This window comes from Entelurus aequoreus, linkage group LG12, assembly GCF_033978785.1.
Source record: "Entelurus aequoreus isolate RoL-2023_Sb linkage group LG12, RoL_Eaeq_v1.1, whole genome shotgun sequence".
NCBI classification, from domain to species: domain Eukaryota; kingdom Metazoa; phylum Chordata; class Actinopteri; order Syngnathiformes; family Syngnathidae; genus Entelurus; species Entelurus aequoreus.
In genome coordinates, this window is record NC_084742.1 from 7,189,873 (window position 1) to 7,217,724 (window position 27,852).

The following is a 27,852-nucleotide window of genomic DNA, read 5'->3' on the forward strand; positions in this document are numbered from 1 at the left end:
GGTCATGTTTTTTCTACCAAGGTCTGCATGGGGAAATTCTTAAAAAATGTGCCATGGGCCAGTAAAAATAACACATTTGTGCCGCAAAAGACCCCCAATCCCGCATGTTGGACACCTCTGATCTACAGTATATTGTATTTCTACAGCTGTTCTCCCACTGCACACGCAGCTTATAAGGCAGTTTTTTTTTGGCATCTAATGGCTGTTACGGGGTTCACACTGGCTTTCCTCCCGAGCTCCTCTCCTCAGCTCACCCTTACTCCCCATTTGCACATCACGCCGGGGGCTATCCCGACTATCACGTTGCGTCTCTTATAGCCTGCGAATTGCAACACGTAGACTGTTAATAGTTTTGACATGGCAGTATGTGAAAACTCACCACAGGGGTTAAAATTCTGATCCACAATGTCGTCAAAACATACTCTGAGTCAGTCATTGAAGGAGGAAGATTCCACAGTGTGCGGTGCTCTTTTTGGGGCACCACGAGGCATTACTTTAAAAAAAAATTACGGTTTTCGAATTTTGCCGGTCATTCACAGTCCCTATGTAAGACAGGAACACATATTGTTCTTTGTTTTATGCAAGTTGTAAAATACAGCACATACAAGGTCCCCAACAATGCAGCTTATCTAAAAAAAAAAACGTAACCTGTACAAAACATCAAAAAACCGCCATCAATACTCCATTAACATGTTGTGACCTGAGTATTAACCAAGTGTTAGCAATATTGTTATTATAAGTGATAATGCCGACAAATTATTTTTTAGCCGCGTTGAGTTTACAGAGAGCTAACTAGCTTATTCTGCTATTTTGACCAACTGAGCTGCTGCACCGCCTCTGAGTTAGTGAAAGTTAATTCTAGATAATAAATCATGCATCATACCTGGATAGTAGAAGGATGTTGCCATAAACCGAGAATTTGGTCAACTTTGACTACCAACTTAGACCAGGATATAACGGGAAAGACGAAAAAGCACTTTTTTTTACCTTTTGGGTGGATTATGATTAATTCTTCATCCAAACTGAAAGATATAAACATCCCATAGAACAGACATGGTCCAGTAAGTGATTGTTTTATTGTGTTCGCAGTTTGTATTGATCTTTTAGCTACTTGCTGGATCTTATCCCTCAGTTTCTAAAACCTGTAGATTAGGGATGTCCGATAATGGCTTTTTGCCAATATCCGATATTCCGATATTGTCCAACTCTTTAATTACCGATACCTATATCAACCGATACCGATATCAACCGATATATACAGTCGTGGAATTAACACATTATTATGTCTAATTTGGAAAACCAGGTATGGTGAAGATAAGGTACTTTTAAAAAATATATATAAAATAAAATAAGATAAATAAATTAAAAACATTTTCTTGAATAAAAAAGAAAGTAAAACAATATAAAAACAGTTACATAGAAACTAGTAATTAATGAAAATGAGTAACATTAACGGTTAAAGGTTAGTACTATTAGTGGACCAGCAGCACGCACAATCATGTGTGCTTACGGACTGTATCCCTGCAGACTGTATTGATATATATTGATATATAATGTAGGAACCAGAATATTAATAACAGAAAGAAACAACCCTTTTGTGTGAATGAGGAGGGAGGTTTTTTGGGTTGGTGCATTAATTGTAAGTGTATCTTGTGTTTTTTATGTTGATTTGATTAAAACAAAACAAAACAAAACAAAAAAAAAAAAAAAAACAATACCGATAATTAAAAAAACGATACCGATAATTTCCGATATTACATTTTAACGCATTTATCGGCCGATAATATCGGCAGGCCGATATTATCGGACATCCCTACTGTAGATCTTCCGTATATCCAGGCTCAAAATTTCAGGTTCTTAATCAACGTTTGTACCAAAGTAGTCTTTATTGTATGTAATAGAGTCTGTCATGATTAGTAGTAGGGATGCCCGATAATAACGATAAATGCTTTAAAATGTAATATCGGAAATTATCGGTATCGGTTTCAAAATTATCGGTATCGGTTTCAAAAAGTTAAATTAATGACTTTTTAAAACGCCGCTGTGTACACGGACGTAGGGAGAAGTACAGAGCGCCAATAAACCTTAAAGGCACTGCCTTTGCGTGCCGGCCCTATCACATAATATCTACGGCTTTTCACACACACAAGTGAATGCAAAGCATACTTGGTCAACAGCCATACAGGTCACACTGAGGAGGGGGGCCGTATAAACAACTTAAACACTGTTGCAAATATGCGCCACACTGTGAACCCACACCAAACAAGAATGACAAACACATTTCGGGAGAACATCCGCACCGTAACACAACATAAACACAACAGAACAAATACCCAGAACCCCTTGCAGCACTAACTCTTCCGGGACGCTACAATATACACCCCAGCACCCCCCCCCCCCCCCCACGTCAACCCCGCCGTCCCCCGTCCCCAACCCCGCCCACCTCAACCTCCTCATGCTCTCTCAGGGAGAGCATGTCCCAAATTCCAAGCTGCTGTTTTGAGGCATGTTAAAAAAAATAATGCACTTTGTGACTTCAATAATAAATATGGCAGTGCCATGTTGGCATTTTTTTCCATAACTTGAGTTGATTTATTTTGGAAAGCCTTGTTACATTGTTTAATGCATCCAGCAGGGTATCACAACAAAATTAGGCATAATAATGTGTTAATTCCACGACTGTATATATCGGTATCGGTTGATATCGGAATCGGTAATTAAGAGTTGGACAATATCGGATATCGGCAAAAAAGCCATTATCAGACATTTCTAATTAGTAGTAGTGTTGTTGTTGAAGGGAAAAGCAAGTGTGATGTGTCTGTGAAATTAATGCTCAGTTCTTTGCTTGAAATGATCAAAATATGAAAATATTAGGGTTGTCAAAAAATATTAGAATCCCAATTTGTTTGTAATGATTCTAAATCGATTAAAAAAATAAATTAAAAAATTAAATTAAATTTAAAAAAAAAAAAAAATATATATATATATATATATATATATATATATATATATATATATATATATATATATATATATATATTTTTTTTTTTTTTTTCTGTCTAGTTCAGCCATCTACATATAGTTGATGTAGATGCCCATATCTGCTGTACAGATTTACTTTACAAAAGAGAAATGTTGGATACTTCTCCTGTTGCCTTATTTGTATTTGACTTTATCGAATGTTTTATTAAACTCAATGTGTAAATGTTATTAAACAAAACCAGTTGTCTTTTAAGTAATACAGAAATGTATCAGAACTGTTTACCCATTTTATGAAGGAATGTAGTTCATCATAGAATTGGCACCCAATGTTATTTAAAAAAGTCTTGATTGTCAATCGAGAATCGATTCTCAATGGAATCATTACCCCTAAGAAACTAATCGAATCATGCGGTGCCCAAAGATTCACAGTTCTAGTAAAAATTACATGTTATTAAGAATGTGCCTCTTACTACATTACATATGTACTTACAGCATGTATATAAAACAATAATGGAGGTTGTTTAGAGCGCTTTATAGGCAGAATAGAGCTCACTTGTTAGCTGACTTTTGCTAGCGTTCATTTACAATTTGTCTTGTCTTAAATAAGGATTGTGAATGATAGGCAACGTTCCAAAAAAACCCCGCAGTTCCCCTTTAATGTGTAAAAACTGTCTAACCAGTAAATAACAAACATATTGATATTCATGCAGATGGTTTAAAAAGATTACCTATTCAGTCGCTAAATTTTGAATATACAATGTTTTGTAGAAATATTAAAGCGACGAATGATATGCATTTGTTTAAGAAATGTAGTCATCACAGTAAAAACACATATGTTTGAAGCTGTTTTTTTGCAGCGCGTGTGGACATTTACATAACTCTGCACCGGTTCGGCCCTACGGCAAGATAAGGTTCCCTGGAACATTCAAACGCTTCTGTTTGGTTAGCGGTCAAAAATACACACATACATGCACAGGTTATCGGCGGATGGGGGAGATAAAGAGTGGAAAGTTCACAGTGAACCAAGGGCATGTCATGATGAAAAGCAGAGGGGAAAAAAAGGTTGCCCTGAAATGGGACAGCTGGACCTGCAAACTTTGGAGTGTGTGTCCACTGTTTAGAACGTGGGTGTAAAACTTGTTGTCATTGAGGGCCACCTCACAGTTATGGCTGGTCTCGTCAGGCCACATTTAACAGTAAATAATATATGAACATTAATGTATAATGATTCAAATTGTCATATTGTTACACAATTGCCTATGCATTTGTTTATGATATATATATTTTTAACGTACGCTTAACAAAATCTGCAGGTTTTGCAGAAAGAAACTGGCAGCTCAATCGCCAGAATTTTACTGTTTTGTTTTTTTAATGGAAAAACAAAACCAATGTTCTTTACAGTAAAACCATGGCGACTGATCTGCCAGGGTTTTTTTTTTTTCCAGTGTGAAATTATTTTTGCGCTGTACATTTTAATAGATAACTTGCTTCGAAATCATAGGTCAAGTAGATATGTATTTTTGTTAAAACTAAATAAATGTTTGGAATTTATCATGATATATTTTTATTTTTAACAAAATAACTGTTTGGAATGTATCATGATTTATTTGTATTTTAACAAAAAATGTTTGGACTGTATCATGATATATTTTTATTTTAACAAAATAAATGTTTGGAATTTAACATGATTTATTTTTATTTTAACAAAATAAATGTTTGGAATGTAACATGATTTATTTTTATTTCAACAAAATAAATGTTTGGAATGCATTATGATTTTTTTTTTAGTAATAAATGTTTGGAATTCATTATGATTTTTTTTATAATAAATGTTTGGTATGTATCATGATTTATTTTTATTTTAACAAAATAAATTTTTGGAATGTAACATGATTTTTTATTTTTATTTTAACAAATAAAATGTTTGAAACGTATCATGATTGATTTTTATTTTAACAAAATAAATGTTTGGAATGTATCATGATATATTTTTATTTTAACAAAATAAATGTTTGGAATGTATCATGATTTATTTTTATTTTAACAAAATAAAAGTTTGGAATGTAACAGGATTTATTTGTATTTTAACAAAATAAAAGTTTGGAATGTAACATGATTTATTTTTATTTTAACAAAGTAAATGTTTGTAATGCATTATGATTTATTTTTATTTTAACAAAATAAATGTTTGGAATGTATCCATTCATCCATCCATCCATTTTATAGCGCTTGTCCATGATTTATTTTTATTTTAACAAAAAAATGTTTGGAATGTATCATGATTTATTTTTATTTTAACAAAATAAATGTTTGGAATGTATAATGATTTATTTTTATTTTAACAAAATGAATGTTTGGAATGTATCATGATACATTTTTCTTTGAACAAAATAAATGTTTGGAATGTATCATGATATATTTTTCTTTTAACATAAAAAATGTATGCAATGTATAATTATGTTGTTTTTTTTAAAAAAATGTTTGGAATGTATCATGATTTATTTTTATTTTAACAAAATAAATGTTTGGAATGTAACATGATTTATTTTTATTTTAACAAAATAAATGTTTGGAATGCATTATGATTTTATTTTATTATATAATAAATGTTTGGTATGTATCATGATTTATTTTTATTTGAACAAAATACATTTGTTCCATTATCAGATCATAATAAAGTATGCAGTACATTTATTTTCCTGTCAAAATGGAGATAGATAGTAAGATAATTTATTGAGGCATATTAAATTCAGGCTTTTGCGGGCCACATACAGTGATGCGTCGGGCCAGATCTGGCCCCTGGGCCTTGAGTTTGACACCAACAGTCTACCCAATTTAATTTGTTGTGAGTCATCCCTGGACACTCAACAATAAATTTGGGCGTATTTATATCCAAAAACATAACAATTTAAGGGGAGCAATTATTGCCATGGTCCATCAGTGTGCTCTCACAAGTGGTCCAAGCACAGTGCACCCTCCTAAACAAAGAACAGTGGGAGACATGTCCATGAGTAATTTGGACTAAAAAATAAGCTTTTTTTTTTCCATGCAGACTGTCTGTCTCTCTGTGAACAAGAGGGCGTGGAGGTGCAAAGAAAGGATATTGATGGTGCGTGTGTGTATAGAGGGGGTCAGAGAGGGGGGGTGGGGGGGGGGCAATCCCAAAATTGCCGCCACGTGCGCTCAAATGTCTGCTTTATAGCAAAACTTTGACCCGATTGGTCAATATGCGGAAGTGCATAATTATATACGACATCCGATTGGCTGCCGCCTCCCGAGTCCTGTAGTGAACACAGTGCAAAGCTCCCAGACGGGATTCTTGCGCGTCTCGTACTACGACAAAGTAGTCCGCGTTATAAATAGACGACATTTCCAATCAAAGGGGCGCGTTTGAGGGGACATTTTCAGTTTCAGTGTATATTCAGACGCGTGTTCGGTAAACAGTGCTGGTTTTTTGCCGTGTTTTTTTTGACGGAAACGGTCGGTTTGTATCCGCAGCGGAGGGATACGCAACGTCCCCCCCCCCCGTGCGCGTCAAAATATTGGCTGGGGTAGACCGCGTCAAAGCTCAGACAGCGGCAACTCTTCAGGATAACAACACATCGCCGAGGACGTTTCAACTACTCAAGTCGGGACTTCTCGTCGTCGTTGTTGTTGTTTCATCCCAGGAAGATCTTTGCTTTTTTTTTATTGGATCTACCCTTGAGTCGAGAAGCAGCTTTAATGTCGGTTTTCGGGCAACGGCGTGCGACTTTACGGTCGTGACACGCATTTAACGGGCGCGGTACGTCCACTACTGGACGCGCCACACCACTATTTAGACGGAGCCCGCATCCTTTTTTTAAGTCCTCAATACTCTTTACTGGAATTACTACAAGCGGCTTTTTTTTCTGTTTTTTGTGTGTGAATCTAACATGTTGCTGTCAAAGTTTGGTTCATTTTCGCACATTTGCAACCCGTCGAGCATGGACCACCTGCCGGTTAAAATCCAGCTTCAGCCTGGTGGGTACAATTCTTTGAAGCGTCTTTCCACTTGAAAGGCATCAAAGTGGCTGCTTGGTTGTTTTTGTAACGGCTAACGTGTCGTCCCCCTCCAACAGTCAAAGTGGAGAAGGAGCCCTTCGAGAAGATGTACCAAGTAGGCTCGGTGCTGGGCAGCGGCGGCTTCGGGACGGTGTACGCCGGCAGCCGGCTCTCTGACGGCGCACCGGTACGTCGACAAACATCGGAGGCTCTAAATATGTCCAAATTTGTTTTAAATGCTGATTTTTTTTTTTATGTTAACGCCAGGTTGCGGTTAAACACGTCGCCAAGGAGCGGGTGACCGAGTGGGGTTCACTTGTAAGTATTTGTTTTGGTTTTATTCGCGGGTTTATTTAATCCGTGTGTAGAAACTCACATCCCCCCCCTCCTCCCTCCCTCCCTTCCCGCCTTCTAGAACGGAGCCATGGTGCCGCTGGAAATCCTCCTGCTCAAGAAGGTCAGCTCGTCTTTTCGCGGCGTTATCAAGCTGCTGGACTATTACGAGCGGGCGGACGGCTGGCTCATCGTCATGGAGCGGCCGGAGCTCGTCAAGGACCTGTTCGACTTCATCACCGAGAAGGGCGCCCTGGACGAGGACACCGCCAGGGGGTTCTTCCGCCAGGTCCTGGAGGCGGTGCGGCACTGCTACAGCTGCGGCGTGGTGCACCGGGACATCAAGGACGAGAACCTGCTGGTGGACCTGCGCACCGGGGAGCTCAAGCTGATCGACTTTGGCTCCGGGGCGATCCTCAAGGACACGGTGTACACCGATTTTGACGGTAAGCTCCGTCCTGTTTGCCTGCCCTTTGATGCACCGTACCGGCACTATATTCCGACGCGGAGGCGTTCACTTTAAGTCTGTGACGCAGTACTTTGTTTTGGATGTGCGTACTGCACGTTTTCGCCGTCATTTCCTCATTTTGTGATCTTTTTTTCACGTTTAATTCGTTGAACATAATTCGAATAAATGTATCAACACTTATTTGTGAACAATCCTTCCAAATTGTGTGTGCATAATAACTAAAAAAAAAAAAAAAGCTATAAATATTACTAAAAGAACAAGTAATATGGATTCAAATTATTCCCATTCCAAATACTACAAAAAAAACATATTGATTTTAAATTATTCCCACAATGACAAAAATAAAAAATATTACTAAAAAAGCAAGTAATATTGTCTCTTAAGTTTGCAATCAACAAAATTGTAAAAAAAATCCTGTTCGTGTCAATCCACCCACCTCTAGTGAAGGTTGCAAAAGAAACGTGCGGGAATCGAACGTGGATCGTGAGTCACTGCCACGTAAGATGTGTTTGTTGTGAAACCCGAGCCTCGGGTCATGTGACTTGGATCAAGTTTCCTTATCTGCAGGTTGTTGTTGTTGTGGGCGGGGGTGTCACGTGACCTGGTGTGTTGCACTTTGTCACACCCGTTGTTTTTTTTTTGTGTGTGTGTTGGCAGGCACCAGAGTGTACAGCCCGCCTGAGTGGATCCGTTTCCACCGGTACCACGGCCGCTCCGCCACGGTGTGGTCGCTCGGCGTGCTGCTCTACGACATGGTGTGCGGAGACATCCCCTTCGAGCAGGACGACGAGATCCTCAAAGGGAGGCTGTACTTCAGGAGGAGAGTGTCAGTCGGTAAGTGTTGATTCTGGCGCCCCCTGGCTGCGGGGAGGGGTACCGCAACAACAGTACAGCCCATCCAATGGCGTCTCTGGTCTCCGCAGAGTGTCAGCAGCTGATCAAGTGGTGCCTGGCCCTGCGTCCCTCCGACCGGCCCACGCTGGAGCAGATCTGCGACCACCTCTGGATGAGGAAGCCCGCCGCAGAGGAGCCGCAAGCCGCCGAGGAGCCGGCGGCCGGCGACATCCGCCTCAGGACCATCGACACGGACTCCTCGTCGAGCACGACCTCGAGCAAGGAGAGCCTCTGAGGACGGCTCTCGCTGGACTGAAAAGACTCTTAGAGCCCAGCTGGCCAATCCGTGGCCAGGAATACAATTTAATTTTCCTCTTTTGTAGGGAATTTCTAATTTATTACTGTTTGTTGTTGCTTATCTTTATTTGCCCCTAATCTTTTCTTTCATTCTACAAACTCTTGTTTCCAAAAGGGGAACATTTTTGCTGTTTGGGCGGTCTTACCAGCTCTATTTATTCACCCCCTCCCTTAACTTGTTTTGTTAGTAGGCTGGTATATGCAGCTGGCAAGGCCTTCCTATTCAGATATGGCTGCTCTCATAGAGCTTTAAAGACAAACTTTTTTGTTTATTTTTTATTTCATTTTTTGTTTTTGGAGTGCCTTTTTTTGAAAAGCTGCTTTTCTGGGGGGGGCTTTCATCTCATTTTGGAGTAGCCCGCAGTTTGCGCGCCAAGCTGACAGGCTGTTAGCATTAGAGAGGGGGGAGGTTCCCGAGAATGGAATACTTGAAACACACGTGTGTGTATATATACATATACACACACACACTACATGTATGTATGTATGTATGTATATATATATATATATATATATATATAATACTATTACTCTTCGAAGCTGCTCACTCACTCTATAGCCTGAACAGGTGTTTTTTGCAAACTGGATCCTGTCTTTTTCGGAATGTCTACAAAATGTCAACACACATACACCTCCACCCCGCTCTGCCTTTTCTCTCCCGATTGCCTCCCGCCATCTCACCGCTTGACACTTCATGGCCCCCCAACCCCTGGTGTTCTTCAGGGGGCTATTTATGGGGTGTGAAATGCACAATCAATGCAATATTCATAATGTTTTCTTATTTTGGGCAAATAGTGTACAGTGTGCCCCCCCTCCCCTCTTTTAGTGTGTGTACATTTTTCCTCTTTCATTTAATTTATTTGTAACATGTAGACATTCCACAATCTGTGGTTATTTATTTATTTATTGTCTATGCTTAAACTCCTATTTTTCCTTAAAACTGTTTTGCATATCCTACTTGGCCTTTAGTTTGCATTCCTATAACTTATTTTTACATATCGACACTTTTTTTTTTTTTTTTTCTTTTTTTTGAGATGTGGAGGATGCACTGACAGTTGTCGATGTAAAACAGAATAAAACAAGTTTACTTAAAATTTGGAAGAGCATTTGAATGTTATTTAACTACTGGTAGCGTTGAATGCCATCCACCTGGTTTCTGTACTTTCAAGTTGGAAAGCATAATTATAACTGGCAGTTTTCACACAGCCTCACAAAAGCAACACCCCGAGGCTCCCGACGGATGATTATTGCTATTTTTTTATACTAAATTTTCAATTAAACTCCCATTTTTATGTACAGACTTAACTGTGGTCTCTTTTTTTTTTTCAAAGAACTAAAGGTCATTGAACGCACCACCCATGGAGCAGTCTCACTGCAGTGAGCAAAGAAAAATCAAACTAAGCTCGGTGCTGCCCCCTCTGGCCAAACACTGCCATTTCATGTAATGGCCAAACCACATGAACGCATGCAGGGATGCCCAAACTTTTTCCACGGATGGCCACAGACTGACAAGTCGAAGGATGTGGGAGCCATTTTGGTAAATGTTCACCTTCAGAACCAGTACAGTATTTTTTCTCCCAAAGAACTGGAAAATTAAATTTTGGTAAATGTGTGTAAATGCTGAGCGAAAGCCCAACCGAAATGTGAACAGTTAGCACGCCAGCCAGATAGCATCAAGTCACAAAAAATATGAGCTAAAAAGCTAGAATGCTAACTATGTTAACATACCAACTATATCATGCTTCCAGTTCGCATTAAGGAACCACCAAAATATACGACACTCTGTTCCATACTTGTTAAATTTTCTAAATAAGCCAGCATGCTAATGTTAGCCAGCTAAAATGCTAACTGTAGCATGCATCGAGTACCAACATATATTACTCTTAGGTGTGTACCTGAAAACAATCTTTACAATGTTGGCATGCATCAAGTACCAAAGTATGACTACACTGCAAAAACTGAAATCTAAGTATGATTAAATATCTCAAATAAGGGTGATATTTGCTTATTTTCTGTCTGATAAGATAATTCTTCTCACAAAGCAGATTTTATGTTAGTGTGTTACTTGTTTTAAGTGTTTTGCTCCTAAATGATCTCAGTAAGATATTACAGCTTGTTGCTGAGATTTGATGACCTATATTGAGTAAAACATGCTTGAAACTAGAATATCAACTGTTGCAAAGCTGTGTCATAAAACTCCTTTTTTAAAGTAATCATTTCTTATTTCAAGCATGAAAAAAAAAAAAAAGATTTTGACACAATTGTGTGCCATAATTAAAACAGATGGCAGCCAAATGGACTTTGCTGTTTTATTTCCAATGAAACAATAGAACATACGTACTCATATAGCAGTACAGTTGGCACAGTACAGCAAACTGACAGTTAATATTTAAACATTTAACATGTGACATTTCTAACAATTTTTGAACAGAAATAGTTCATGCACATTCAGATAAATTCCTCAAAATGACAAAACAATTTTGGCAGGGGGCCGGGCTGTATATATGCGCACTAATTGACTGAAAGAGCACGCACTTGGCGCGATGATGTCATGTTATCGATGGAAAAATGCATTTTTAGACAATATGATTTGCCTGAGTGGCTAGGAGACCCCGAGAGTAACAAGCGGTTGCCTTGTTGCCTTTCTATTAAGAACAATAAATTAGTTTTTAGTATAAGTTTGCTGGTTTCAAGAAATGTAATGCCGAGCGCATATCATTATGTCAAGATAATGGCACTAGCATTTACTTCATTTAAGAATATTTTTCAACATATTGAGCAAAAAGGTCTCTTTTTTTTTTCTACCAAGAAAAGTGCACTTGTTATTAGTAAAAATATACTTAATTTAAGGTATTTTGGGGTTCATTGAGGTTAGCTAATTTTACTTGTTTTGGAAAGTCTTGACAAGCCAAATTTTCATGTTCTATTGGCAGATAATTTTGCTTAGTTCAAATAAAATACCCCTCATTTTTGTAATTTTTTTTCTTGTTTTTGAACACTGACTTTTTGCAATGTCACAAAATAAGCTAAAAAAAACCCCCAACCTAGCATGCTAACAGGTAACATTCGTCACGTGACAAACTATTCGATGCTGAGGTGTTTGTCTGCGAAATTAGCTAAAAATGCTAATACTAATGCTAACAATTGTTCCACGGGCTGTTAACAAATGAACTACGGGCCGCACTAGCTCGGTTGGTAGAGTGAGGGTTCCAGGTTCGATCCCCGCTTTCGCCATCCTAGTCACTGCCGTTGTGTCCTTGGGCAAGACACTTTACCCACTTGCTCCCAGTGCCACCCACACTGGTTTAAATGTAACTTACATAACACTTTGATTCACTAGAGAAAAAACGCTATATAAATATAATTGACTTCACTTCACTTTGTACACCCTTGCTTTAAAATAATGATGGCTTAATAGAAGCCGCTGTTAATGAATCTATAATTTAACCCCTTCTTAGCCACACCACTCTAATGAATGCCCCACTCAGCCTATTGACATCTGTGTTATTTAAATGCCGCCATGGTTAATCCGCCATTGTCTCTTTTTGGCATGCAAACGACGTCCATCTCCATCGTAACCCTCCCCACTCTCACTGTGAAATCCCCATTAAGTGGAGACGGGTGGGCATGTGGACCCCCTGGTTTAGCCAAGGTGTGCTGTTACGATGTTAATTATCCGGTTTTTTGTTTCTTTTTCTGAAAAACACGGTTCCTCTAATACTTATGGTCGTCCTGTATGTACTGTATATGTCACTGTTGTTCAAAGTGTGGCCCTGGGGGCCATTTGCGGCCGGCAGCTGATTTTTTAGTGGCTCATTTTAAAGATACCATTACAAAAAAAAGGAATTAAAGAGCAAATAGATGTAATGCAACAAAAAAATGTTGCAATATTGACACTAAAAACAAACCTTTTTTTTTTTTTAACTTTAAAACTGTCATTGCTCAAAAAATAATAAAATCTAAAGATTTACGCATTATAAAAATTAATATATGACTTCTTTTTAACACTTTCATGAGTGGGGCTTTTTTGGATTTTGGAATTTTAGTGGGATTTTTTTAAGATGCCATTGCTCAAAAAATAATAATGAATCTAAATCAATATTGTTGTAAATAACTGACTTATATCAGACTTCAATTACTTCACATCGAATATTCCACTTTTCCACATTTTGGGGGGAAAATGTTGCATATTTTGTGTTTTTGCCATAAAAGAAACTGTTTGTTTTTTAACAAAAAGGGCATACACTGAATAAGTTAAAACTTTATACAGAGAGATAAAGTCTGTTTATTTCAATTCTTATTTTTTATCTGTATTACTTCTTGTGTCATTTATTTGTATCCCATTTTGGTTTCCACTACCGCACCTTAAGTTAGAGTCCTTAATCTCGTTATATGCAAATATAATGACAATAAAGTCCATTCTATTCTTTTCTATTATATTCTATACTGTTGATCTGAATTTGATCTAGAGATTTAGCATTGAAAAAAAAATAATATTATGACTGAGACACTTTTGGACCCCCGAGACCTTTTGTCTGATTTAGGGTTTTTTTGTACAAAAAATAATAGCAAATCAAAAGTAATGTTGTTATGAATGATTCACCTATTTAAACAATTACTTTACATCAAATATTCAATTTTGAAAAATGTTTGGGAGAAAAAATTGCATATAATTTCAAAACATGTGAAAAAAAAGGCATGCAACATAAAAAAGCAAAAACAAGTATGGCAACAGATAGATCTGAAGTTGATCTCAAGATATTTAAGTGTTGAAAGGTAAAACAAAGGAATAAATAAAATAAATGTACAAACCCCAAAACCAGTGAAGTTGGCATGTTGTGTAAATGGTAAATAAAAACAGAAAACAATGATTTGCAAATCCTTTTCAACTTACATTCAATTGAATAGACCGCAAAGACAAGATACTTAACGTTCGAACTGGTAAACTTTGTTATTTTTTGCAAATGTTAGCTCATTTGGAATTTGATGCCTGCATAATGTTTCAAAAAAGCTGGCACAAGTGGCAAAAAAGACTGAGAAAGTTGAGGAATGCTCATCGAACACTTATTTGGAACATCCCACAGGTGAACAAGCTAATTGGGAACAGGTGGGTGCCATGATTGGGTATAAAAGCAGCTTCTATGAAATGCTCAGTCATTCACAAACAAGGATGGGGCGAGGGTCACCACTTTGTCAACAAATGCGTGAGCAAATTGTCCAAACAGTTTAAGAACAACATTTCTCAACCAGCTATTGCAAGGAATTTAGGGATTTCACCATCTATGGTCCGTAATGTCATCAAAAGGTTCAGAGAATCTGGAGAAATGATATTACGATGATATTACGGACCTTGGATCCCTCAGGCGGTACTGCATCAAAAAGCGACATCAGTGTGTTAAGGATATCACCACATGGGCTCAGGAACACTTCAGAAAACCACTGTCAGTAACTACAGTTGGTCGCTACATCTGTAAGTGCAAGTTAAAACTCTACTATGCAAAGCAAAAGCCATTTATCAACAACACCCAGAAACGCCGCCGGCTTCGCTGGGCCCGAGCTCATCTAAGATGGACTGATGCAAAGTGGAAAAGTGTTCTGTGGTCTGACGAGTCCACATTTCAAGTTGTTTTTGGAAACTGTGGATGTTGTGCCCTCCGGATCAAAGAGGAAAAGAACCATCCGGACTGTTCTAGGTGCAAAGTTCAAAAGCCAGCATCTGTGATGGTATGAGGGTGTATTAGTGCCCAAGGCATGCGCAATGTACACATCTGTGAAGGCACCATTGATGCTGAAAGGTACATACAGGTTTTGGCATATGTTGCCATCCAAGCTACGTTATCATGGACGCCCCTGCTTATTTCAGCAAGCCACGTCTTACAACAGCGTGGCTTCGTAGTAAAAGAGTGCAGGTACTAGACTGGCCTGCCTGTAGTCCAGACCTGTCTCCCATTTAAAATGTGTGGCACAATATAAAGCCTAAAATACCACAACAGACTGTTGAACAACTTCAGCTGTACATCAAGCAAGAATGGGAAATAATTCCACCTGAAAAGCTTCAAAAATTGGTCTCCTCAGTTCCCAAACGTTTACTGAGTGTTGTTAAAAGGAAAGGCCATGTAAAACAGTGGTAAAAATGCCCCTGTGCCAACTTTTTTGCAATGTGTTGCTGCCATTAAATTCTAAGTTAATGATTATTTGCACAAAAAAAAAAGTTTCTCAGTTTAAACATGAAATATCTTGTCTTTGCAGTCTATTCAATTGAATATAAGTTGAAAAGGATTTGCAAATCATTGTATTCTGTTTTTATTTACCTTTTACACAACGTGACAACTTCACTGGTTTTTTGGTTTTGTACACACTGTATACGTGTGTATATATGTACGTCGTTTTTAAGGTCTTTTCTGTCCGCCAAGTTAACTTAATCGGAAGTAGCGCGTTCTTCGTGTTCTCTGGGCTGTCGCTGTAGTCGTGTAGGTGACAAGCCGACAGACACGGTCGGAAGACGCCAGATGGACCCCTGGCGCCCGGGGGGCCCCGGGTGGGCGCAGATGGGCCGGTGGGTGTCAACCCACACGGGGCGGCACATACGCAGCAGCGACGAAGAAGACCACGAAGAAGAGCCGGCACCAGCAGTGCCAGTGATACTACTCTTCACACTGGCGTCTTTGTTTGTGTCCGTGCGTCTGACCCTGCTTTAAGGACACCGGGTGTACACAATGCAATGGCTGCCTTTGGTTGTGTGTCATGTGGAGTCAAAAAACAGCGTGTACATAAATTATCCATCCACACTGGCAGTTCTATTTATATCCTCAATGTTATCTGTTGACACTGTGAAAAGATCAATATCTATATAGCGGAGGATTTCAAAGAAACATTGCCATGGCAACTCGCCATCATAACTGAAGTGTTTTTTCCACTTCAGTTAGGCATCATTTTCTGGTGCATTTCCCCCTCCCGCCTCACGGGGCAGTGTAAATAATATGGCGGACCTTCGTGCGCTTGTCTAAAAAAAAAAAAAAACTTCCTATGCTGTCAAAATGGCTTATCAATGGGGTAGTAACATAGATGTCTTATAAGTAAACGCAACATTGGCTGCTGTGACGCGAGAAATTCGGCCGCCATCTTGAAGTGGTGATGAGGAGCCGGCAAGCAGCCTAAACTGACAGTTATAGAAAACAAAGATGCCGGGCTGGTGTTCAGCGTTTTCCTGCTCAAATGAGCGGACTGTTGAAAATAGGAATCGGGGGATTACTTTTCACAAGTAAGATTTAACATTAACGTACTATCGGTTGTATTTTGTGAAAAGAATATTACCACAGAGTTGAGAGGGAGCAAAAATCTTCAATAGTACTGAAATCGTAGCCGCTAGCATAGAAGAGTATGACCATAATAGAATTGCTTGTCAATGAAATTAATTACATTTAAAAATGTATAAGTCTTCAAGTAACAATATTCAAATACTAACATTGTTGGGTAAGACAAAATTTGGTTTTATTCTGAATCCAGTGAAACAGATTGGTGGTTTTAGCTGATATAAAGACTTTCAGGTGTTTATGTTTAAGTATTTGGCAGACGCTTTTATCCAAAGCGACATACATAAAAAATACATACAAAACAATCACTGTAAACATGATCATTTAAGGGAAGAATGTAGTGCAAAATATCAATACAAAGTGTCAAGACAGAATAAACTCTGCTGCTGCAGCAACAAAGATACAGTCTATAGGTCCCTAAGATATATAGATATCTAATGTATTCATACATTGTTTATGTAGCATGTATATACAACCTAATCATATTGTTTCTTCAACTTAAAAATAGCTGACGGTTTTTTCCCCCTTCTCTGTGATTATATTCACAGTTTTGATCACTTATAGCATATAAGAATATTCTATTACTGTTAAGCAAACTATGTATAATAAAACACGCCAAAACACGTGTCCTTTATCATAGCTACACGTATGACAAAAAATATTCAGTGAGGTAAGATGAATTAAATGCGCTGACAGTTCATTGCTCCTGCCAAATGAATTGCACTGAGTGGAGCGGATCACCACTCCAAGATGGCGGCCCCGCGTCTCGTCAGCACCAGTAGGCAGTAGCGGTCAATGTTGCGTACCCTTAGAAGATGTCTATGGGTAGTACTCTTATTGATATTGCTCATGTGTTGTTGACACATGACTTTGTTCGCTCATAGCACAATTTAGACCATAGAAAAGGGGGTTGAGTTACAGTTAGCTTAGCATCGTAGAGTTAGCTATATCAGTGTCAGTTAAACTTTTTGGGCTGCAATGGCATCCCATTTTAGCTTATAAACATTACTGTTGTACCTTTAACTATTGACTTTTACAGCTTGAGGACACACCCGAGTTGTTCTGACTACAAAAAAGGTTAAAAAAAAAAACACACACAACCCAAAAACTCCAATAGTTAGCCATTTTGGCTATATGTATATTTATTGTACCTTTTGGGCTACAATGGCGTGTCATTTTGGCTTTTAAACTCAAATATATTACTGTTACAACCTTTAACTGTTGATATTTACAGCTTGAGGACATTGCTCTCACACTTGTACTACAGAAAATGTCAAATTACAGTTAGCTTAGCATTCTAGAGTTAGCTCTGCTAGTTGCATTAGCATCTATTGCACATTTTTTGGTTACAATGGCTTGTCCTTTTCACTTATAAACTTAAAAAGTATTATTGTCACACCTTTAACTGTTGACTTTTGCAGTTTGAGGACTTACATGCACCATTTTGACCACAGAAAAAAGGTGTTACACTTGGCTTTATTTGCTCATATTACAATTTAGACCACAGAAAATGTGGAGTTACAGTTAGCTTAGCATTCTAGAGTTAGCTATGCTAGTTGCATTAGCATCTATTGCACATTTTTGGGCTACAATGGCTTGTCCTTTTCACTTATAAACTTAAAAAGTATTATTGTCATACCTTTAACTGTTGACTTCTGTAGCTTGAGGACACACCCGAGTTGTTCTGACTACGAAAAAAGGTAAAAAAAAAAACACACACACAAACAAAACAAAAACTCCAATAGTTAGCCATATTAGCTATATTTATGTATATTGTACCTTTTGGGCTACAATGGCGTGTCATTTCGGCTATTAAACTCAAATATATTACTGTTATACCTTTAACTGTTGATATTTACAGCTTGACGACATTCCTCTAACACTTGTACTACAGAAAATGTTGAGTTAAAGTTAGCTTAGCATTCTATAGTTAGCTATGCTAGTTGCATTAGCACATATTGCAAATTTTTGGGCTACAATGGCTTGTCATTTTCACTTCTAAACTAAAAAGTATTATTGTCATACCTTTACTTTTACAGATTGAGGACACACCTGCACTGTTGTGACTATGAAAAAAGGTAACAATAACACCCAAATAGTTCAAATAGTTAGCTACATTTGTGTATATTGTATATTTTGAGTTAAAATGGTGTATCATTTTGGCTGCTAAACTAAAATATATTACTGTTATTCCTTTAAGTGTTTACTTTTACAGCTTGAGGACATACCTGTAACAATTTGACTACAGAAAACGGTGTTGAGTTGGAGGTAGCTTAGCATCTAATCGTTAGCTATTGTACTTTTCGGACTACAATGGCTTGTCATTTTAGCTACTAAACTCAAATATATTACTGTTATACCTTTTAACTATTGACTTTTACAGCTTGAAGACACACCTGCATTGATCTGACTACAAAAAAAGGTTAAAAAAAAGAAAAACACTCTAAAAATATTTTTGTAGTTAGCCATATTAGCTACATTTGTGAATATTGTATCTTTTGGACTAAAATGGTGTGTCGTGTTGTCTACTAAACTCTGATATATTACTGTTATTTATTTATTTTTGGACTTTTACAGTTTGAGAACATACCTGCAACAATTTGACAACAGAAAACGGTGTTGAGTACAGTTAGTTTAGCATCCTATAGTTAGCTATGCTAATTACATTAGAGTCTATTGTACATTTTGGGCAACAATGGCTCGTCATTTTGTCTACTAAAGTCAAATATATTACTGTTATACATTTAACTGTTGACTTTTACAGCTTTTTGACATACCTGCACCATTTTGACTACAGTTAGCTTAGCATTCTAAAGTCAGCTATTCTAGTTGTATTAGCATCTATTATATCTGTTGGGCTACAATGGCTTGTCATATTTGCTACTAAACTCAAATGTATTACTTTTATACCTTTAACATTTTACTTCTACAGCTTGAGGGCACGCATGCATCCTTTTGACGACGGAAAAAGGTAAAAAAAAAAAAGTTAAAACACACACAAATAAAACCCCCCGATAATTAGCCATATCAGCTATATTTATGTATATTCTATGTTTGGCAAATAAACTCAACATATTAATGCTATACCTTAATAATTTTTGACTTTTACAGCTTGAGGACATACCTTGAAACATTTTAAGTCCAGAAAAGAGTGTTGAGATACAGTTAGCTTAGCATCCTATAGTTAGCTACGGTATGTTAGTTACATTAGCTTTTATTGTATCTTTTGGGCTATAATGGCTTGTCATTTTGAATATTAAACTCAAATATATTACTGTTATACCTTTAACTATTTACTTTCATAGCTTGTAGACAAACCTGCCCTATTTTGACATTTTGTACTACAAAAAACAGTGTTGAGTTACAGTTAGCTTAGCATTCTATAGTTAGCTATACTAGTTGCATTAGCATCTATTGTCATTTTGGCAACTAAACTCAAATATATTACTGTCATAATTTTACAGCTTGTAGACATATATGCAACAATTTGACTTCAGAAAAGGTAGTTCGCCATGTTAGTAATATTAGTGTTTATTGGACTTTCAGATGCCAATATTGCACCACCTTATAGAACATTTAAAATAAATTACAACCAAATTTAATGTCAAATAAATTCCAAGCTCATTGTTTACATGATAAAAAATAAGTTACTACCGGTTTACTTTTAAAAAGTACAAATATAACAAGTCAATGTTGTAAAAAGCTTGTGAGAGGAACAAAGGGGGAACACAGTTTTTGTTTTTTTAAATCCATCACTACTGTACGTACAGTACGTTATGAGTGTGTTTGGGGACATGCCGAGTCGACAATAGCCAGGAAATGGAGGCGGAGTAAAAAGAAAGTACCTTCCGCACAAACAGAAAATAACGTTTTGTTATGTTTTAAGTTACAAGCAAAAATTTGAGTTACAAGAATCCCAGTTGTCAGTTGGTGTAGCAAATGTCACAGTGAAACCTGTACGATCCGACCAGAACATCTGGTCTTACTTGGCAGCGTTAGCTTATAGCTAGAGATTGACATACAGTACCTTTGTTTTCCCAGCATGGTAAAGAAGAAAGTGGGAGTGAATGGCAAAGCATGACTGAGCGTGACAGTTGACTGCTCGTCCGCACCATGCTGAAGCTGAATGAGTCTAACGCCATCCAAAAATATTAAAATTATATCTAAACTGCGGATATTCATCCATAAAAATATGGAAAAGCTGCTGATGGTGTGCTTGACGGAGCGGCAGCTGGAAGGAGATACAGTAGAAGTCCACTCTCCAACGTAAATGCGATACAATACTGAATAAAACTACTGTAGTCTGTTAGTCGTACATTTTATTGTATATTTGTATACAACATTTCTTATCTAAAAGTTTATTTTTCTCTTTAAAAGGCATGTCATATAAAATTAAATAGTGTTGGTTTGGGGACGGCAAGCACTAATAAACTGATTTTAAATCATTTTTAATGGCCGTTGTTGATTTGAGATACAAGTGTTTTGAGTTAAGCGCTCCGTCACAGAACCCATTAAGCTCGTAAATTGAGATACTACTGAACTCATACAAGAACAATCTAAAAAAAAAAAAAATCTTTATATATATATATATACAGTATACACACTACTGTTCAAAAGTTTGGGGTCACATTGAAATGTCCTTATCTTTGAAGGAAAAGCACTGTACTTTTCAATGAAGATAACTTTAAACTAGTCTTAACTTTAAAGAAATACACTCTATACATTGCTAATGTGGTAAATGACTATTCTAGCTGCAAATGTCTGGTTTTTGGTGCAATATCTACATAGGTGTATAGAGGCCCATTTCCAGCAACTATCACTCCAGTGTTCTAATGGTACAATGTGTTTGCTCATTGGCTCAGAAGGCTAATTGATGATTAGAAAACCCTTGTGCAATCATGTTCACACATCTGAAAACAGTTTAGCTCGTTACAGAAGCTACAAAACTGACCTTCCTTTGAGCCGATTGAGTTTCTGGAGCATCACATTTGTGGGGTCAATTAAACGCTCAAAATGGCCAGAAAAAGAGAACTTTCATCTGAAACTCGACAGTCTTAGAAATGAAGGCTATTCCACTAAATTGTTTGGGTGACCCCAAACTTATATATATATATATATATATATATATATATATATATATATATATATATATATATATATATATATATATATATATATATATATATATATATATATATATATATATATATATATATATATATATATATATATATATATATATATATATATATCCCAAAGGTTATTTTTGGCGCTCAGCTTGGTTTTTAGTTGTTTTTTATTTGGCTAAATTTACTGTATGAGATAATATATTTTTTGTCCCCTACAACACAAAATCAAATGTTGATGTTTTGGCCACATGGCTCAATATAAGTTATATTGACCAACATCGGACTGGTTTTAGCATCTTTAATGTACAATGTACAATTCAAGGTCAATTGGAGCGGTATAGTGAACTTGACCTTTTTGACCACAAAAACGTTAGCTTGTAACCCAAACATTAAGTCACTGTCCCAATATTTCTGACAATGTAAGGACCCAGATGTTGGACTGTAGGCTCATAACAAACTGAGAGGCAACAGGCTTTGCTTTAAACCTTGCCCCCCCCCCCCCCCCTGTGTTGTGTAGATGTCGCCGCCCTTGGGACGCCTGCAAGATTCTCCACCGGGACTTTCCACCGGTTCATTATCGAGGAGAAGCGCACCGTACCTGCCACACCATGAAGGAAGCCTTTGTTCTGTGTTGACAGGACACTGTGTATCAACGCTGTAAACATGAAGGGTAAGTGTTGGCTTCCAGTGACACATGCACGCACACACAGAGACAAAAACCCATCAAAGACACGCGCTGATGCACAAACAGATCCTTGAGATGAAAGCAAAAAGAAGAGCCGAGGGATTATCACCACAATTAAAAAGTCAAGAGCAAGACCACTTGATTATACTCTTTTATGTGTGCACGTGTAAGAAAACAAACAACGGAGGGATTGTGTGCATGAAGTTTAAAATGGCAATCAAAGATGGCATCCAGCATAAAGACAGTTTGTCTGCTGATGAAAAACAACTCTTATTTTGGGCTATAATTATACTGACAACATCTCTCATTCAACTTGTGGAACTGTGATTACGAACTAAAACATTCCCTGACCCACACAGCACGTATACACATTCTAGACCAGGGGTGTCTGAACTTCTTACCTTTACGGGCCAAAGTCAAAATATGCCAAAGACTGCAATTTTAAGCAGGAAACACAAATAGCCAAAATGTTTCTATATTTAGTACTAATAATAATGATAGTTGGCAACATCAATGATTGTGTGAGGGTTAATTAAAGGTGTCCCAAACTTTTTCACTTCCAATACAATACCGATATTGTGATTAAATATCAGTCGGAATCAAACATGCTTTTATTATTTTGTAGTGTGGAATGTTTGAAAAAGTTTGATTAAGTGAATTTAGATAAACAAAGAACAATGGTAAGTATGGAAAACATTAACCTATTTGTTATTACCCACCTCGAATGGACTTATGCTGTCTTTAAGTCGAAGTGGAGTGGTGACTGTTTTTGGCAGCACCTAGTGATCACAAAAATGAGTTAAGGTAAGTTCATGGCACAGTAAGTTGAATGATGCGGACACGTTTGTTACTTGATGCTTCCTGACACATTTCTGCCTTGTAGACTTTGTATATGTTGTCATATGCAGCTGTGATTATTTGATGCGTATATTGACCAATGCGATGTTTTGGGTTGCAATATTTTTCACTAGGAACACTTATTACAAATGCCTAGCTTGTGTGCTATTGTGTGCTTAGCTGTGGTGTAGCTCCTAGTAGCCTATAGCCTGCCACGTTTAGCTTTTGTAAATGACTAAAACAGAAGAAAAGACCAAACATGTGTTTTTATTGGAGGACTTTTAGATGTTAAACGGTCTATCCAGCTTTGCACAGGTAAACCTGCTGCATGACTGCTTGTAGTAAAACTAACATTGGAAAGTTTAGGTGCAAGCCGATTTAAACCGATACTTGTTTTTTATGCTGATATTGAACGGATATGTGATATCACTATCGGATCGGGCACCCCTTATGAGCTTAAAAGGTCACTATCCATTTTAGGGTTTCCCCCAGATTGCCAACATATCTGTGGTGGTGGGGGCGTGGCTAGGGGTGTGGTCAATATGATGTCGTCATGTAATTTGCACTGTGATGATGCATATATTTTCTATAAAAAGGCTAAAAAAAGTTATACATAAATCTAAAACAAATGTATTATAGTTATAGGTAATTAGTATTAGCATATATATATATATATATATATATATATGTGTGTATATATATATATATATATATATATATATATATATATATATATATATATATATATATATATATATATATATATATATATGTGTGTGTATATATATATATATATATATATATATATATATATATATATATATATATATATATATATATATATATATATATATATATATATATATATATATATATATATAATTTTGCAAACTGTTTTGGCTGTGCTGTTTCGGTAATCAAATTTTTTTTTCCGCACCCAAATTTTCCGTGTACCACTCGTTAATAGTGTGCAAATAATAGGCTATATAGAACCATACATACATTATGTTACTTTGATTCATTTTTAACATAAAAAAACCCTCGTTTTTAAGATGTGGTGGCTTTTATTTTGCCGTGGCGAGCCGCCACGATCAATTACATGTAGGGGAACCCTGAATATGTATTACATTTGGGAAGCTAACATTTGGCAGGCCAAATATAAACGACTCGGCATAGCAAATTTGGGCAACCCTGTTCTACTCCGTTCTTGACAGGCTACAGAAAAAATTAATAAAATATTACAAAATACAAAAAAAATACAATAAAAAGAAACACTCCCATCTCTATACTCTTGTGCATAAAAATAACAATGAAATAATGGTAGTACAAAAAACAAAAAAGAAACACTCACATCTCTATGCTCGTGTGCATACAAAATAAAAACAATTTAGACAATAGTACTACAAAAAAGAAGAAAGGAAAACAGAAACACTCCCATCTCTATACTCTTGTGCATAAAATAATCATTAATGAAAGTACACAAAAGAAAAATGAAACACTCCCCTCTCTATACTCGTATGCATACATTTTTTTAAATAATGGTACAAAAAAAATAAAAGAAAAAAGAAATACTCCCATCTCTACACTCTTGTGCATAAAATATAATGATTCAATAATGGTAGTACAATAAAAGAAGAAACGAAAAAAACAAAAGCACGCCATCTCTATACTGTTATGCATTATATACGGAGACCTTGTTCAGCATATCATACTCAGTATTTCAATATTTAATTAGAGATGGCGTGCTTACTCGTATCCTTGTAACCCTGCTCGTCTCATCATCATATTATCATATGATAAATATTAACATTATTAAAATATTTAAATTATTTTGATGAATAATGATGAATACAAAAAAAGTAATAACAATTTAATACTAAATATAATTCATATAATTTATTTTATTCAATTTTTAATTACATTCAACCCTCCAATATTCTCAGGAAATTCGGCCTTGGTAACACAAAGTCCAGTTCAAATTTAGTGCAGCTCTGAACTTTTTGTATGATTTCCTACATAAGTGGAATTGTGAGCATTTTTGGTGATGCTTTCAGTTATTTGCTCAGCCTGCTTCGACGACACAAATGTGTGTGCATCATACTGTATTTTGTCACTTAAGTAGCACTTTTAGGCTTTGTTTGGACGTATTTAAAGCTCTACCTTATATACAGTAAGTTTTTTTTAAAACTCGGTAGAGTGGAGCAGAATATGTTAACAAATAACTCAAAAGACACTGACGGTTCCCGGTTTGATTCCTGTGACTGTCTCCAGTTTCTGTCTGACAAGCGATGTCATATGTTGTCTATGACAAATGCATCTGAAAAACAACTTTACGGCGGTGTATCCCTCTTGGCACAATGCATGCTGGGATAGAGCCCATCCGCCCGTGACCTGGTAGCATACAGGTGAAAAGGATGAACGAGATTATCGTCACGCTTGAGAGCGCTGACAGAGTCCCTGTCAGTCAGCCTTTGTTTTTAGATTCCCTTAAGTTTCTATTGAACTAAAACAATTAACCACCGTGTTTATTGGTTGCTTCCTTCACTCCGCTCCCTACCGCCCAACATGGTCGTCAGACAGTTTACTCAAGCGAATCCCACATAACAATAAACGATGGCGTGCCTCCCCAATGACGATGATTAAAGGGTGAGCGCTCGCCACGGGTATGCAACGATCCACTTCAAGCTGAGGGAAGCTTGCAGTAATGTATGGGAGTACTCTCCCACTGTGGTAGAGCGACTTCCCCAAAATGTACTTTCACCACTCCTTCACCATGGGAGTGCGGGCATACTTTTTAAGAATGGCCCAAGATAGACCAAAATGACACTAAGGAACAGGAAGTAGGTGGCTTGTGGGCCTCCTAATACAAATCTTTGCCAAAAATCATATAATTGGTGGAAAACAGACAGCATTTTTAGCATAGCATGTGAGAGGGACAAGTGGTAAAAAATGGATGAATGGGTATTGGAAGAAGAACAATCCCGTGGAAATTTTAATGGGCCTGCTATCTGTGCTGTGAACCTCTGGCCCGGGGTTTATTAAAGCTTAAAAGGCTATTAGCTTGTTATAATGAAAACCAATAGCATGAATTTTAGGTTTAAATAATCAAAATGAGTAAATATGCTAATATATCATTTATAATTTAACATACTTCTTATATGGCAATAGATGGCAATGGCAATAAAAACTATTCTGATTCTGATTCTGATATGGTGCCAAGTAACAAAATAACAGATTTTTAAGTTGAAACAAATACAATTAGATAATAAATTACCATAAAATGTTAGCATGCTAACGTTAACATGTTGTAATGAAAACAGTTAACATACTTGCAAGATAGAGACAAGTCCAAAAATCCACACATTTTAGGTGTAAATGATAAAAATGTGCTAAAATGCTAGAATATAACATCAGCATGCTAACATTAGTATAATGACATAAGAAATTTTGTATATGTCACTATTCCGCGTAGCATTGTAACTTATGCTTTCAACTTTTATTTATTCACAGCATTATGGGCTCACAAAGGCCATTCTTGTACTACTCTGCAATCTGGGTATGACTTTTAAACAGTACCATGATTAAAAGTAGCCTTGTTTATAGCTGTCTCGAAATACTGCCCATCCATCCATCCATCCATCCATCAAAAGAGGGCAAGAGTTAGGGTTAACTCCCCTCAAGAACAGCCTTTTTGGCAGTAGTAGGATTACCTTAAACTTGTAATTACTTTGTTACAAGCAATCTATATTTGCCTATTAAATAAAAGTGAATACAATTGCCTTTAAGAGAAGTTTGCTTAATAAATAATGTATAAAATTGCTTCTAATTGAAGCCATACCAGATCACCATACTAACAAACTAGAAAGGGTTAACCTGTAACTATTGAGTTTATTTATTTTATTTTTCAGTATCAAATGGTTCAAGTCGGTCAAAAAATGTTTGCAGTTTAAATAAGGATTCAAAAGGTTTTCTTATTCTGGGGGGCATAACGGAAAAAAATAATTGAGAAGCATTTATCTAAAGTGGCGTAATTACAGTTTAATTGATGATGACGAGGAGCAGTTTTCACTGCAAGGTTTCGCCCACTATGAATAGGTACAAATATTTACTGAACAATCCAGCACTTCAGGGTGTCATCATCATCATCATTTTGACCAATTATGATCCAAATCTGAAGTTGTGGAGCCGAGATACTGTATTAACGTCTCGTGTTTTGTGGCGAACCATCAGATCAAAGTTTGGCACCGTGCCACGCCCACATCTTATAGCATAGGCAAAATTTAGTCAAATTTCATCGTAGACCATCACTTAGTATCTGTTTTATCATCTAAAGCAGGGGTGGGCAATTAATTTTTACCGGGGGCCGCATGAGCAACCCGAGCACTGCTGGAGGGCCACATCGACAATATTTCAATTACATTTTGCTCAATATTATTTTTGATATATACCGTAAGATAAATAATAATAATAATAATAATAATAATAATAATAATTAATAATAATAGTAATACTTCAACATAGTGTGTGTAACAGCATTCCATGACTAATATAAATAAATTAACATTAATAATAAATGACAGTAAAATAAGCACACGTACGACTGAGGAGTCATAGTGTAACTTTGTGTGGTGTTTGAGTTGTCCGACTTTTTGTGTGGCCATAAACGCACCAGTGGTTTAGTGCTATGCGTGTTGGTGACAGATGACAAGTTGGTTTTGGCCTGGTTTGTACGGCAGAAAATGACTAGTTTTTCGAGATAGAAGTGTTTTACTTATGTTTTTGGTGTGGTTCTGGCCGAATATAAACAGTTTTGCTCAATAAAGTGATCGATATAATTCCTGGCCTCGAAGCATCTCGATAGACGTTACAATAATTGAACGGTATTCAATT

General features: G+C 36.8%; 2 protein-coding genes across 4 annotated transcripts in view; both read left to right on the forward strand.

The window, feature by feature from the left end:
* The first annotated feature begins 6,310 nt into the window (after nucleotides 1-6,310).
* LOC133661398 (serine/threonine-protein kinase pim-3-like) lies at nucleotides 6,311-9,876 on the forward strand. The gene is made up of 6 exons (XM_062064565.1): nucleotides 6,311-6,984; nucleotides 7,083-7,192; nucleotides 7,273-7,323; nucleotides 7,421-7,784; nucleotides 8,465-8,641; nucleotides 8,731-9,876. The coding sequence occupies exons 1-6, from the start codon at nucleotides 6,897-6,899 to the stop codon at nucleotides 8,934-8,936; spliced, it is 996 nt and encodes a 331-aa protein (XP_061920549.1). The 5' UTR covers nucleotides 6,311-6,896; the 3' UTR covers nucleotides 8,937-9,876.
* A 549-nt stretch (nucleotides 9,877-10,425) lies between these two features.
* The window catches only part of alg12 (ALG12 alpha-1,6-mannosyltransferase), a 141,599-nt gene continuing 124,172 nt past the window's right edge, over nucleotides 10,426-27,852 (forward strand). The window contains exons 1-4 of one of the 3 annotated variants that reach the window (XM_062064570.1): nucleotides 10,428-10,535; nucleotides 18,351-18,389; nucleotides 19,244-19,282; nucleotides 21,958-22,110. The gene's annotated coding sequence lies outside the window, so the exon portion shown is untranslated. Of the gene's footprint in view, nucleotides 10,536-18,350; nucleotides 18,390-19,243; nucleotides 19,283-21,957; nucleotides 22,111-27,852 lie in introns of all 3 variants that reach the window. The other 2 variants (XM_062064572.1, XM_062064571.1) reach the window with 2 other exon arrangements.

What these genes read in the sequence shown, in the direction of transcription:
- LOC133661398 (XM_062064565.1), top strand. Translation starts at nt 6,897, where the DNA reads ATGTTGCTGTCAAAGTTTGGTTCATTTTCGCACATTTGCAACCCGTCG. An exon ending in TAAAATCCAGCTTCAGCCTG is followed by an intron (nt 6,985 to 7,082) that starts GTGGGTACAATT and finishes CCCCTCCAACAG; the next exon opens with TCAAAGTGGAGAAGGAGCCC. An exon ending in GGCTCTCTGACGGCGCACCG is followed by an intron (nt 7,193 to 7,272) that starts GTACGTCGACAA and finishes TGTTAACGCCAG; the next exon opens with GTTGCGGTTAAACACGTCGC.